At 42.5% G+C, this 12,387-nt stretch overlaps 1 protein-coding gene across 1 annotated transcript; it reads right to left on the minus strand.

The window, feature by feature from the left end:
• Positions 1-5,970: 5,970 nt before the first annotated feature.
• LOC139540382 (unique cartilage matrix-associated protein-like) lies at positions 5,971-11,686 on the minus strand. The gene is made up of 5 exons (XM_071344166.1): positions 11,567-11,686; positions 11,249-11,317; positions 10,893-10,988; positions 8,212-8,310; positions 5,971-6,269 (listed from the first exon to the last, which is right to left on the minus strand). Exons 1-5 carry the CDS (start codon positions 11,616-11,618, stop codon positions 6,172-6,174), a joined length of 414 nt encoding a protein of 137 aa, XP_071200267.1. The 5' UTR covers positions 11,619-11,686; the 3' UTR covers positions 5,971-6,171.
• Between the last annotated feature and the right edge of the window lie 701 nt (positions 11,687-12,387).

Consider the following 12,387-nt stretch of genomic DNA (forward strand, 5'->3'; position numbering starts at 1 on the left):
CTTTCTGAATTGACTTTATTTAAATGGTATTGACCCCAACCCTGGATGCAACTTAAAAGCTTGAAATTAGTCAGTTTCGATGTTGAGCACAATGTCACTTTGGATTGTAGGTCTCAATGTGCAATGTTGATGTAAAGGATTTGAAAAACTCCTTCTCAGGGGTAGTAAACTATGAGTATAGATATATGTTCATAAAGATGTAGATCCTCTTGTCCTTTTTAGATATAAATCTCAGTAACCATATTTGCTTGGATTGTAGTGTGTATTGATTTTCTACGTTACAAATACTGTATGTTCTCTTCAAAAACAGCATGATACAAAGCACGAAATTTAAAGCATGTATGAAAAGCACTTTGTTTGAGATATACTGTATATAGGTTGTGACAAATTGGACTACAAAATGACTAACTGTTGGATAAAATCAAATAAAACGTTAGAATATACTGAACTCCAGGAGGCTTACTGTGGGGTGCTATTGCAAAGGAGTGACTATAAAACAGAAATATTACACCTGTGTATACCGGTCAAATGTTTTATAACACCTACTCATCCAAGGGTTTTTCTTCTCTTTTTTTACTATTTTCTACACTGTAGAATAGTAGTGAAGACATCAAAACTATGAAATAACACAAATGGAATTGTGTAGTAACCGAAAAAGTGTTAAATCTCAAATATATTTTGATTTGTTTAACACTGTTTTGGTTACTACATGATTCCATATGTGTTATTTCATAGTGATGTCTTCATTATTATTCTACAATGTAGAAAATAGTGAAAATAAAGAAAAACCGTTGAATGAGTAGGTGTTCTAAAACTTTTGACCGGTTGTGTGTGTGTGTGTGTGTGTGTGTATATATATATATACAGTGGGGAGAACAAGTATTTGATACACTGCCGATTTTGCAGGTTTTCCTACTTACAAAGCATTTAGAGGTCTGTGATTTTTATCATAGGTACACTTCCACTGTGAGAGACGGAATCTAAAACAAAAATCCAGAAAATCACATTGTATGATTTTTAAGTAATTAATTTGCATTTTATTGCATGACATAAGTATTTGATCACTTACCAACCAGTAAGAATTACGGCTCTCACAGACCTGTTAGTTTTTCTTTAAGAAGCCCTCCTGTTCTCCACTCATTACCTGTATTAACTGCACCTGTTTGAACTTGTTACCTGTATAAAAGACACCTGTCCACACACTCAATCAAACAGACTCCAACCTCTCCACAATGGCCAAGACCAGAGAGCTGTGTAAGGACATCAGGGATAAAATTGTAGACCTGCACAAGGCTGGGATGGGCTACAGGACAATAGGCAAGCAGCTTGGTGAGAAGGCAACAACTGTTGGCGCAATTATTCGAAAATGGAAGAAGTTCAAGATGACGGTCAATCCCCCTCGGTCTGGGGCTCCATGCAAGATCTCACCTCGTGGGGCATCAATGATCATGAGGAAGTTGAGGGATCAGCCCAGAACTACACGGCAGGACCTGGTCAATGACCTGAAGAGAGCTGGGACCACATTCTCAAAGAAAACCATTAGTAACACACTACGCCGTCATGGATTAAAATCCTGCAGCGCACGCAAGGTCCCCCTGCTCAAGCCAGCGCATTTCCAGGCCCGTCTGAAGTTTGCCAATTACCATCTGGATGATCCAGAGGAGGAATGGGAGAAGGTCATGTGGTCTGATGAGACAAAAATAGAGCTTTTTGGTCTAAACTCCAATCGCTGTGTTTGGAGGAAGAAGAAGGATGAGTACAACCCCAAGAACACCATCCCAACCAGGAAGCATGGAGGTGGAAACATCATTCTTTGGGGATGCTTTTCTGCAAAGGGTACAGGACGACTGCACCATATTGAGGGGAGGATGGATGGGGCCATGTATCGTGAGATCTTGGCCAACAACCTCCATCCCTCAGTAAGAGCATTGAAGATGGGTCGTGGCTGGGTCTTCCAGCATGACAATGACCACGAAACACACAGCCAGGGCAACTAAGGAGTGGCTCCGTAAGAAACATCTCAAGGTCCTGGAGTGGCCTAGCCAGTCTCCAGACCTGAACCCAATAGAAAATCTTTGAAGGGAGCTGAAAGTCTGTATTGCCCAGCGACAGCCCCGAAACCTGAAGCATCTGGAGAAGGTCTGTATGGAGGAGTGGGCCAAAATCCCTGCTGCAGTGTATGCAAACGTGGTCAAGAACTACAGGAAACGTATGATCTCTGTAATTGCAAACAAAGGTTTCTGTACCAAATATTAAGTTCTGCTTTTCTGATGTATCAAATACTTAAGTCATGCAATAAAATGCAAATTAAATACTTAAAAATCATACAATGTGATTTTCTGGATTTTTGTTTCAGATTCCGTCTCTCACAGTTGAAGTGTACCTATGATAAAAATTACAGACCTCTACATGCTTTGTAAGTAGGAAAACCTGCAAAATCGGCAGTGTATCAAATACTTGTTCTCCCCACTGTATATATATATATATATATATATATATATATATATATATATATATATATATATACACACACACACACACACACACACACACACACACACACACACACACACACACACACACACACACACACACACACACACACACACACACACAACCGGTCAAAAGTTTTAGTAAAAATAACCCTTGAATGAGTATGTGTGTATATATACACAAATACAGTACCAGTCCAAAGTTTGGACACACATACTCATTCAAGGGTTTTTCTTTATTTTTACTAATTTCTACATTGTAGAATAATAGTGAAGACATGGAATCATGTAGTAACCAAAAAAGTGTTATACAAATAAAAATATATTTGAGATTCTTCAAAGTAGCCACCCTTTGCCTTGATGACAGCTTTGCACGCTTTTTGCATTCTCTCAACCAGGTTCATGAGGTGTACTGGAATGCTTCCCAACCATATTGAAGGAGTTCCCACATATGCTGAGCACTTGTTGGCTGCTTTTCCTTCACTCTGCAGTCCAACTCATCCCAAACCATCTCAATCTGATTGAAGTCGGGTGATTGTTGAGGCCAGGTCATCTGATGCAGCACTCCATCACTCTCCTTGGTCAAATAGCCCTTACACAACCTGGAGGTGTGTTTTGGGTCATTGTCCTGTTGAAAAATAAATGATAGTCCCACTAAGCGCAAACCAGATGGGATGGCGTATCGCTGCAGAATGCTGTGGTAGCCATGCTGATTAAGTGTGCCTTGAATTCTAAATAAATACCCTACAGTGTCACCAGCAAAGCACAATCACACCTCCTCCTCCCTGCTTCACGGTGGGAACCACACATGCAGAGATCATCCGTTCACCTACTCTGCGTCTCACAAAGACACAGCGGTTGGAACCAAAAGTCTCCAATTTGGACTCATCAGACCAAAGGACAGATTTCCACCGGTCTAATTTCCATTGCTCGTGTTTTTTTTGGCATCCTTTAGTAATGGTTTCTTTGCAGCAATTCAATCATGAAGGCCTGATTCACGCAGTCTCCTCTGAACAGTTGATGTTGAGATGTCTGTTATTTGAACTCTGTGGAGCATTTATTTGGGCTGCAATCTGAGAAGCAGTTAATTGCCGATTTCTGAGGTGCAGTTAACTCTAATGAACTTATCCTCTGCAGCAGAGGTAACTCTGGGTCTTCCTTCCGTGTGGCGGTCCTCATGAGAGTCAGTTTCATCATAGTGTTTGATGGTTTTTGCAACTGCACTTGAAGAAACTTTCAAAGTTCTTGAAATTTTCCGTGTTGACTGACCTTCATATCTTAAAGTAATGATGGACTGTCCTTTCTCTTTGCTTATTTGAGCTGTTCTTGCCATAAAATGGTCTTGGTCTTTTACCAAATAGGGCTATCTTCTGTATACCTTGTTACAACACAACTGATTGGCTCAAAAGCATTAAGAAGGTTAGAAATTCCACAAATCAACTTTTAACAATGCACACCTGTTAATTGAAATGCATTCCAGGTGACTACCTCATGATGCTGGTTGAGAGAATGACAAGAGCATGCAAAGCGTGGCTACTTTGATGAATCTCAATTATGAAATATATTTTGATTTGTTTAACACTTTCTTTTGTTTACTACATGATTCCATATGTGTTATTTCATAGTTTTGATGTCTTCACTATTATTCTACAATGTAGAAAATAGTACAAATAAAGAAAAACCCTGGAATAAGAAGGTGTGTCCAAACTTTTCACTGGTACGGTATATATATATATAAATAAATAATTACACACACGTGAAGTCGGAAGTTTACATGCACCTTAGCCAAATACATTTAAACTCAGTTTTTCACAATTCCTGACAATTAATCCTAATAAAAATTCCCTGTTTTAGGTCAGTTAGGATCACCACTTTATTTTAAGAATGTGACATGTCAGAATAATAGTTGAGAGAATGATTTATTTCAGCTTTTATTTCTTTCATCACATTCCCAGTGGGTCAGAAGTTTACATACACTCAATTCGTATTTGGTAGCATTGCCTTTAAATTGTTTAACTTGGGTCAAACATTTCGGGTAGCCTTCCACAAATTTCTCACAATAAATTGGGTGAATTTTGGCCCATTCCTCCTGACAGAGCTGGTGTAACTGAGTCATGTTTGTAGGCCTCCTTGCTCGCACACGCCTTTTCAGTTCTGCCCACACATTTTCAATAGGATTGAGGTCAGGGCTTTGTGATGGCCACTCCAATACGTTGACTTTGTTGTCCTTAAGCCATTTTGACACAACTTTGGAAGTATGCTTCGGGTCATTGTCCATTCGGAAAACCCATTTGCGACCAAGCTTTAACTTCCTGACTGATGTCTTGAGATGGTTGATTCAATATATCCACATAATGTTCCTACCTCATGATGCCATCTATTTTGTGAAGTACACCAGTCCCTCCTGCAGGAAAGCACCCCCACAACATGATGCTGCCACCCCCGTGCTTCACGGATGGGATGGTGTTCTTCGGCTTGCAAGCCTCCCCCTTTTTCCTCCAAACATAACGATGGTCATTATGGCCAAACAGTTCTATTTTCTCCAAAAAAGACGATCTTTGTCCCCATGTGCAGTTGCAATCCGTAGTCTGCCTCTTTTATGGCGGTTTTGGGGGAGTGGCTTCTTCCTTGCTGAACGGCCTTTCAGGTTATGTCGATATAGGACTCGTTTTACTGTGGATATAGATCCTTTTGTACCTGTTTCCTCCAGAATCTTCACACGGTCCTTTGCTGTTGTTCTGGGATTGATTTGCACTTTTCGCACCAAAGCACGTTCATCTCTAGGGGACAGAAGGCGTCTCCCTCCTTAGAGGTATGACGGCTGCGTGGTCCCATGGTGTTTATACTTGCGTACTATTGTTTGTACAGATAAATGTGGTACCTTCAGGCATTTGGAAATTGCTCCCAAGGATGAATCAGACTTGTGGAGGTCTACAATTGTTTTTCTGAGGTCTTGGCTGATTTCTTTTGATTTTCCCATGATCTCAAGCAAAGAGGCAATGAGTTTGAAGGTAGGCCTTGAAATACATCCACAGGTACACCTCCAATAGGCTAGTTGACATCATTTGAGTCAATCAGAAGCTTCTAAAGCCATGACATCATTTTCTGGAATTTTCCAAGCTGTTTAACGGCATGCTTAGATACTTAGTGTATGTAAACTTCTGACCCACTGGAATTGTGATACAGTGAATTATAAGTTAAATAACCTGCCTGTAAACAATTGTTGGAAAAATTACTTGTGTCATGCACAAAGTAGATATCCTAACCGACTTGCCAAAACTATAGTTTGTTAACAAGAAATTTGTGGAGTGGTTGAAAAACGAGTTTTAATGACTCCAACCTAAGTGTATATAAACTTCCGACTTCAGCTGTATATAAGTATAAACATGTTCAAATCTACATCATTGTATAGTCACACAGCATGCGAAAATGCAACACACATGCAAACGTTCAAACCAGTACAGAAGAATAACATTCATTTGTTTCTTTAAAAATATTATTTATAAGGCAGATCTAAAAGAGAACACCTACCTAAAGTCTTTCCAAAGTATTTATAAAAGCGTACATGACATTATAAAAAGTTACATTTTACAGGTAGAGGTGCGTCTATAGTAGGGGGCGTAGCCCTCTGTGTCCTGCCTGCTGTAATACCACTGTTCTCCAGTAGGGCGGTGATGTCTCAGGTAGACTGGCGGTTGTACTCCTGGGGGGGATGCAGGCCGTCATAGTGGAACTCTCGCCACTGCTCGGTGCTCTCCCGGGTCCTCTCGTCTTGCTCTAAGGTCAGAGGTAAGTTATGGGGGGGGGGTGAAGAGGGTAGACAGATCACGCTACTGGATGAAGTGTTACTGGATCAATTCACAGATACACATAGAATACCTTCCTACTGCCATACTGTGCTCTGATTATACACCAACAATAAAGAGAAACTGTTACAGGAGTAGAATACAAAATAACCTGTTATTGTTTATACTGTGTATTAGGGTATTATACACTGTGTACAAAACATTAGGAACATCTTCCTAATATTGAGTTGCACCCCCTTTTGCCCTCAGAACAGCCTCAATTCGTCGGGGCATGGACTCTACAAGGTGTCAAGCGTTCCACAAGGATGTGTAGATGATGCATCTGAACACTATTAGCCAGCTAGTTAGCTAGCCAAGCCAAAAAGAGTTGACCTGCCAGTCCATCTGCAAATCTGTGGCTCACATGTTGACTCCAATGCTTCCCACAGTTGTGTCAAATTGGCTGGATGTCCTTTGGGTAGTGGACCATTCTTGATACACATAGGAAACTGTTGAGCGTGAAAAACCCAGCAGCGCCGCAGTTCTTGACATAGTCAAACCGGTGCTCCTGGCACCTACTACCATACCCCGTTCAAAGGCACTTAAATCTTTTGTCTTGCCCATTCACACTCTGAATGGCACACATACACAATCCATGTCTGAATGCTTAAAAATCCTTCTTTATCCTGCCCCCCCCCCCCCCCCCCTTCATCTACACTGATTGAAGTGGATTCAACAATAAGGGATCATAGCTTTCACATGGATTCACCTGGTCAGTCTATGTCATGGTAGTTGCCATGGCGCCCTTGTAGCAGCCTAAGCAAAGAGTTCCTGTAAATATGTTGTTGTTTTTTATCAGCTGTTTTTTTTTGAAAACATTGATTTTTATTGCATATTTGTGATGGTTTTGATCCACAGATTTGCAGATGGACTGGCAGGTCAACTCTTTTTGGCTTGGCTAGCTAACTAGCTGGCTAATAGTGTCCAGATGCATCATTTGAACAATCAGCTTTTTTGTTTCACTTGGCTGCTGATCCCTGTTCTTTTGAAAGCATCAATTGAAGAATCACCTGAAGCTTGAGAGGAATGGGAGATGCAGTAGAGGAATGCAGTGCTGAGGCAGAGGGCTCGTAGTGAGGACAACTGGCTACTACTCTGAACTGTGTGTGGTGAGCTTTCTGCCTGGCGAGGCATCACTCAAGTGGGTGACATACATTGTGAAGGTGTCACGCCCTGACCTTAGTTATATATGTTTTCTGTATTATTTTGGTCAGGGCAGGGTGTAACGTGGGTGGGTATGCGTGTTTTGTGTTGTCTAGGTTTTTTTTTAGATCTATGTTTTTTTTGTAAGTCTAGGTTATTGTAGGTCTATAGTGGCCTGAATTGGTTCCCAATCCGAGGCAGCTGTTTATCGTTGTCTCTGATTGGGCATCCTATTTAGGTTGCCATTTTCCATTTAGGTTTTGTGGGTTATTGTCTATGTGTAGTTGCATGTCAGCACTCAGTTGTATATAGCTTCACGTTAGTTTGTTTAGTGTTCTTCGTTTATTAAAGAAGAATGTATTCACATCACGCTGCGCCTTGGTCTCATCACTACGACGAACGTGACAGGAGGAAGAAAAGTCCAGTAGCTACATGAATGAGGCTGGTTCCCAGAGCAACCCTCTATAAGATCGTCACTGGACCCTTCATCATCAACCATCTCCCTGACCACATTCCTCTTCTCAAGCCGCGATGAACTGCCTCTCTTTGGAGGATGCATGAACTCAAAAGACTTGGCCTATATTGGTTGACCTAACTATAGTTAGGCTACTCATGATGGTGCATTGCTTGTTTTTGTATGAAGCGCTTTGAGATTTTGAAAAGAAGTTGAATAAATTATTATTATGGAAAGAGCAGGTGTTCCTAATGTTTTGTACACTGTATTATTATACCGTCATGCTCCTCCTCAGCGTAGTTCTCAAACTCATTCATCTGTTCCTCATGGTTCTCTCTCTTCCGCTTATCTGCAGCCAGCACCTGCCTCTGTTCAGCTATAGGGGAGGAGAAAAAGGAAGTCGATTAAATTGTATCACTTGCGGTCAAACTGCACCAACAACATTACGTAGGGTTGAATCTCTGCAGAGTACAGGCAGACGCTGGGTTTGGGCCATGGAATCCTCTCCTAGTCCTGACACCCCACCTCTGACCTTTTCTTCATTGTTGTTCCATGGGACAGGTCTTTGCCTGCATAACGACTCCCTTTTGGAATTTTATTTTGGGGAATTCAGGTCAGTCAGGTAGTTGTAAATAACAACTAAATGGAGAAGCAATCAGATGAACAGTTGAAATGGTAAAGCTTGCAGCGTTCCTTCGCAGGTCGGTGGTCAGGGAGCTGTGAACTAATGACCCAGTGTAAATAAAACTCAAAAGGTAACCACCCATATCATCAACCAAGGGTTATGTCAATCATTGGGATACTGCACTGTATGCAAGTCACTTATTTACACATCAGTGATATGCTCCTAACTCCTGTCATAAAGTATTTGACCCACCCACTCACTTCTACCTGGCATAACCTCGCCACCTAAAAGCCCAAAGTCAAACAGGTTCACCCATTTGAACACAGGTGAAAGCCACATTGATGTTGATTATACCTACCTGGCAACAGAGCTGAACCTCACTGTAACCACTCAGTGGTCACACAGATAACACAAACGCACACATGTTATACTATCCTTGTGGGGACCAAACAATTGATTCCCATTCAAAATTTCCCTGACCTTAACTCCTAACCTAACCTCTAACCCCGAAGCTTAAAACAGCCTTTTTCCTTGTGGCGACCGGTGAAATGTTCCCTCTTGACTATATTTTCCATGTTTTACTATCCTAGTGGGGAATTCTGATCCCAACAAGGATAGTAAAAACACACACACACACACAATCAATCAAATAAATGTAGAAAGATGTGCTTATACAGAAACACAAGCCTAAAACCCCAAACAGCAAGCAATGTAGATGTACACACACACACTATAGGTTTATCCACATTTTCTCATATGACTTACTGTGGTTTAGTAGTGTCAACATGTGGCTGCCAAAGTGGCTCTCAAAAAGTAAACTTATTTTTCTCTCACTCTGTCCATCTCTCTGACCCCCCTCCCTCCACTGTGTCAGTGTTGGCACATTCCACACGCAACTTCTAACTGCTCTCTCCATACCCAGACTGGATACAAACATCACTCCATCTCACTCTCTCTCTCTCTTTTTCTTCTCTCGCTCTAACTCTTTTCAGCGAACACTTCAATTTGTCTTGGGTTTATGTACTTACGTAACTCGCCTCTCACCGGCTCTCTTTCTCCAGCTAAACTCTCACCTGGCCGTCAACTGGGTAGTTAAAGAGAACAATCAAACAACTCACTTCTGGGAACTTTCACAAGGTCTCCTCTCGTGTCCTAGCGGTTAGAGCGTTTTGGGACAGTATCTGAAAGGTTGCTTGTTCAAATCCCTAAAGTGGAAAAATCTGCCGTTCTGCCCTTGAACAAGGCGGTTAACCCTCACAACAACTTCTCCCCCGACCTTGATGATGTCAATTAAGGCAGTTTCCCGCACCTCTCTGATTCAGAGGGGTTGTGGAAAATGCATTCAGTTTTGCAACTGACTACAGCAGTAAGTATCACCTTTCCCTGCATAATACATGTACCTTGTGAAAGTGGAGATTTTTGTCTACTCCTCAGTTTTAGCTGAGTAGGATAGAAGGAGAGAAGCTCAATGCTCCATGCTACCCTGTAGCTCCTGCAGCAGCCTCCAATATGCTACCGTTTTTAGCTGGGTCATGTTCAGTGGGGAGAGAACTTTTGAAACTGAGAGGTACCATATCTAAACTTGTCCAATGAGAACACTGGGTTTGGTTTTCTGTTGCAAAACATTTTGCTACAGTGTGCCCTACTGAACACAACTCTGGTCTGAGGCGGTCTGGCAAGAGTATAGCACCTGAGGTGTCCAGGGCTCTAGGCTTTGCAGCTGCCAGTCGCCGGCCAGCCTTCTCACAGTAAAAACACTATTCTCCAGCTCAGTCCAGCCATAACAGTATTCACTCCGTGTCATAACATTACCTATTCAGCTGAATCATTTTACATTTTTGTCATTTAGCAGACGCTCTTATCCAGAGCAACTTACAGTAGTGAGTGCATACATTTTCATATTTCTTCATACTGGTCCCACAGTGGAATCGAACCCACAACCCTGGTGTTGCTCTACCAACTGAGCCACACGGGACCGAATCATTGCAAAGACAGATAGAACACTGGGACTTCAGCCATCGCTGTATTCAATTGCAGCAATATAAACTCCATCCAGTAATATAAACTCGTGGTGCAGTAGTAGGCTACCTCTGCAACCAAAACGTTCAGCTGACCTTAAGAAGCATTGATCGATCTAGAGATGTGGGACCAAACCATCCATCTATGCTACACACACAAGCTGTGCTTCATTCAGGCATCCACAGACAGAGGCACCCAACACCACACCATCCACTGCCAGTTCACCACCGACCATTGGTGGAAAACAACCCCAAAAAACATCCAAGCAACATATAGATCTTAAAAGAGATCCAAACAGAGAAAGCTTCAATCACCGTCAATTTCGTCCTGAGACTTGGCAGCTCTCCTGCTGCGGCGTCTGAAGAAGTTTGCTGCATCGGCCTCGGGCATGAAGATCTCCCTCAGTGGACCTGAGAAGAAGAGAGACAGAAAAGAGAGAGTTGAGAGCTGTTGTGTTGGTATGCAGAGGGCGGTGAGTTCGCGCCCAGAAAACAAAGACAACACATTTCCATTCTGTTACAATCGCATAAGAGATGAGAGGAGGGTAGATTTAACAGCAGGCAAAAAAAGAGGGAGTTCCGTAAGGTTTGAAGTCCCAGCCCGCACCAGGAAATTAGGTTGTACGTCCTGCAGAAGACGAAGAGGGTTCGGTGAAGGTCGAGCAGCTTACCTCTCGGGTCGGTTGCCTTGGTAGTGCCCTTATCATCGGGGACAGCTGCACTGTCTACCTCCTGAGATACTGCATGGGTTCAGAGGTACATGATGATAGGACAAGACATCAGATCAGCGTTGAGCTCTCTATCACAATGTTCCCATACCACTATCACTAGTAACAGAGTCACTCTGCTCTCAGACTGCACTCTTAAGTTTCTCTAGCGATATCACCTGAAAATATGACATGCACCATCCTCCTCAAGTATTCATTCACATCTCGTAAATATATATTATTCCCTGACAATACAGTCCCCCTGCAGGCAGACTCACTCACAGGACAGTGACAGGAGCACAGCGACAAGGAAGGTTGCATGCGGCCAGGACATCTTGAGAGCTGTGTCTGAGCTGTTGAGGGATAGGAGAGAGGTGAGTGAGGTGAGAGAGAGAGAGGGCGGGGGGAAGGAGGAGAGTAAGATAGGAAGGAGGTGAGTAAGAGAGAACGAGAGAGAAAGAGAGGTTAAAAGAGAGCAGATGGCACCCTGGAAGGGGGGGCCGGGGAGAAGATCAGCTGGTTGGAATTTCAGAGGCTTTGACAAACCGTTGGTCAGGGAGGGGAAGAGAGGATCCATGGGGACCATAGAAGCACAAAAACGTCAAGGTTTCCTCACATAAGCCACATCATTTCAGTTTTTCAAGTAATTAAACAGTTTGATCTGAAAACCCTCGAAAGTAATATACCCCCGACCCTTAACCTTTGGAGCTGGACTTAAACAATATATGGTAATGGTCCAGATGACCTTTCACCTTGTCTCAGGTGGCACAGGCTCATGAGCACATGCTCTGGGGGGCTCCTTTTAGTTGCCTGTGACATCATTTAGAGATTTCAAATGGGAAGGACTCAATGAGAGATCATTCATGCCACAAGTATTGCGTTGCAATATTACAGCTTCATAATGTACACCTGCAGCAAAGTCTTACCCGAGGTTGTGCTGTACATCATTCCACTCAACATAAGGCTCCATAACATATTTAAGGGAGAGCTTTGATTGTGTTTGACGTTGACAAATGTGTTATTTTGTCATAACTGCCGTGTGTGGAGGCTCGTTGCTGGGCAGGACTCCAGGATACAGCTGTACACCAGAGATTTACTGACAT

Source organism: Salvelinus alpinus, chromosome 15 (assembly GCF_045679555.1).
Source record: "Salvelinus alpinus chromosome 15, SLU_Salpinus.1, whole genome shotgun sequence".
Classification (NCBI taxonomy): domain Eukaryota; kingdom Metazoa; phylum Chordata; class Actinopteri; order Salmoniformes; family Salmonidae; genus Salvelinus; species Salvelinus alpinus.

Coding starts and splice junctions, on each gene's coding strand:
- LOC139540382 (XM_071344166.1), bottom strand. CDS start 11,618: ATGTCCTGGCCGCATGCAACCTTCCTTGTCGCTGTGCTCCTGTCACTG. Junction 11,318..11,566: donor TGTGCTCCTGTCACTGTCCT/GTGAGTGAGTCT, acceptor GAACCCATGCAG/TATCTCAGGAGGTAGACAGT. Junction 8,311..10,892: donor GTCTCAGGACGAAATTGACG/GTGATTGAAGCT, acceptor CCTCCCCTATAG/CTGAACAGAGGCAGGTGCTG.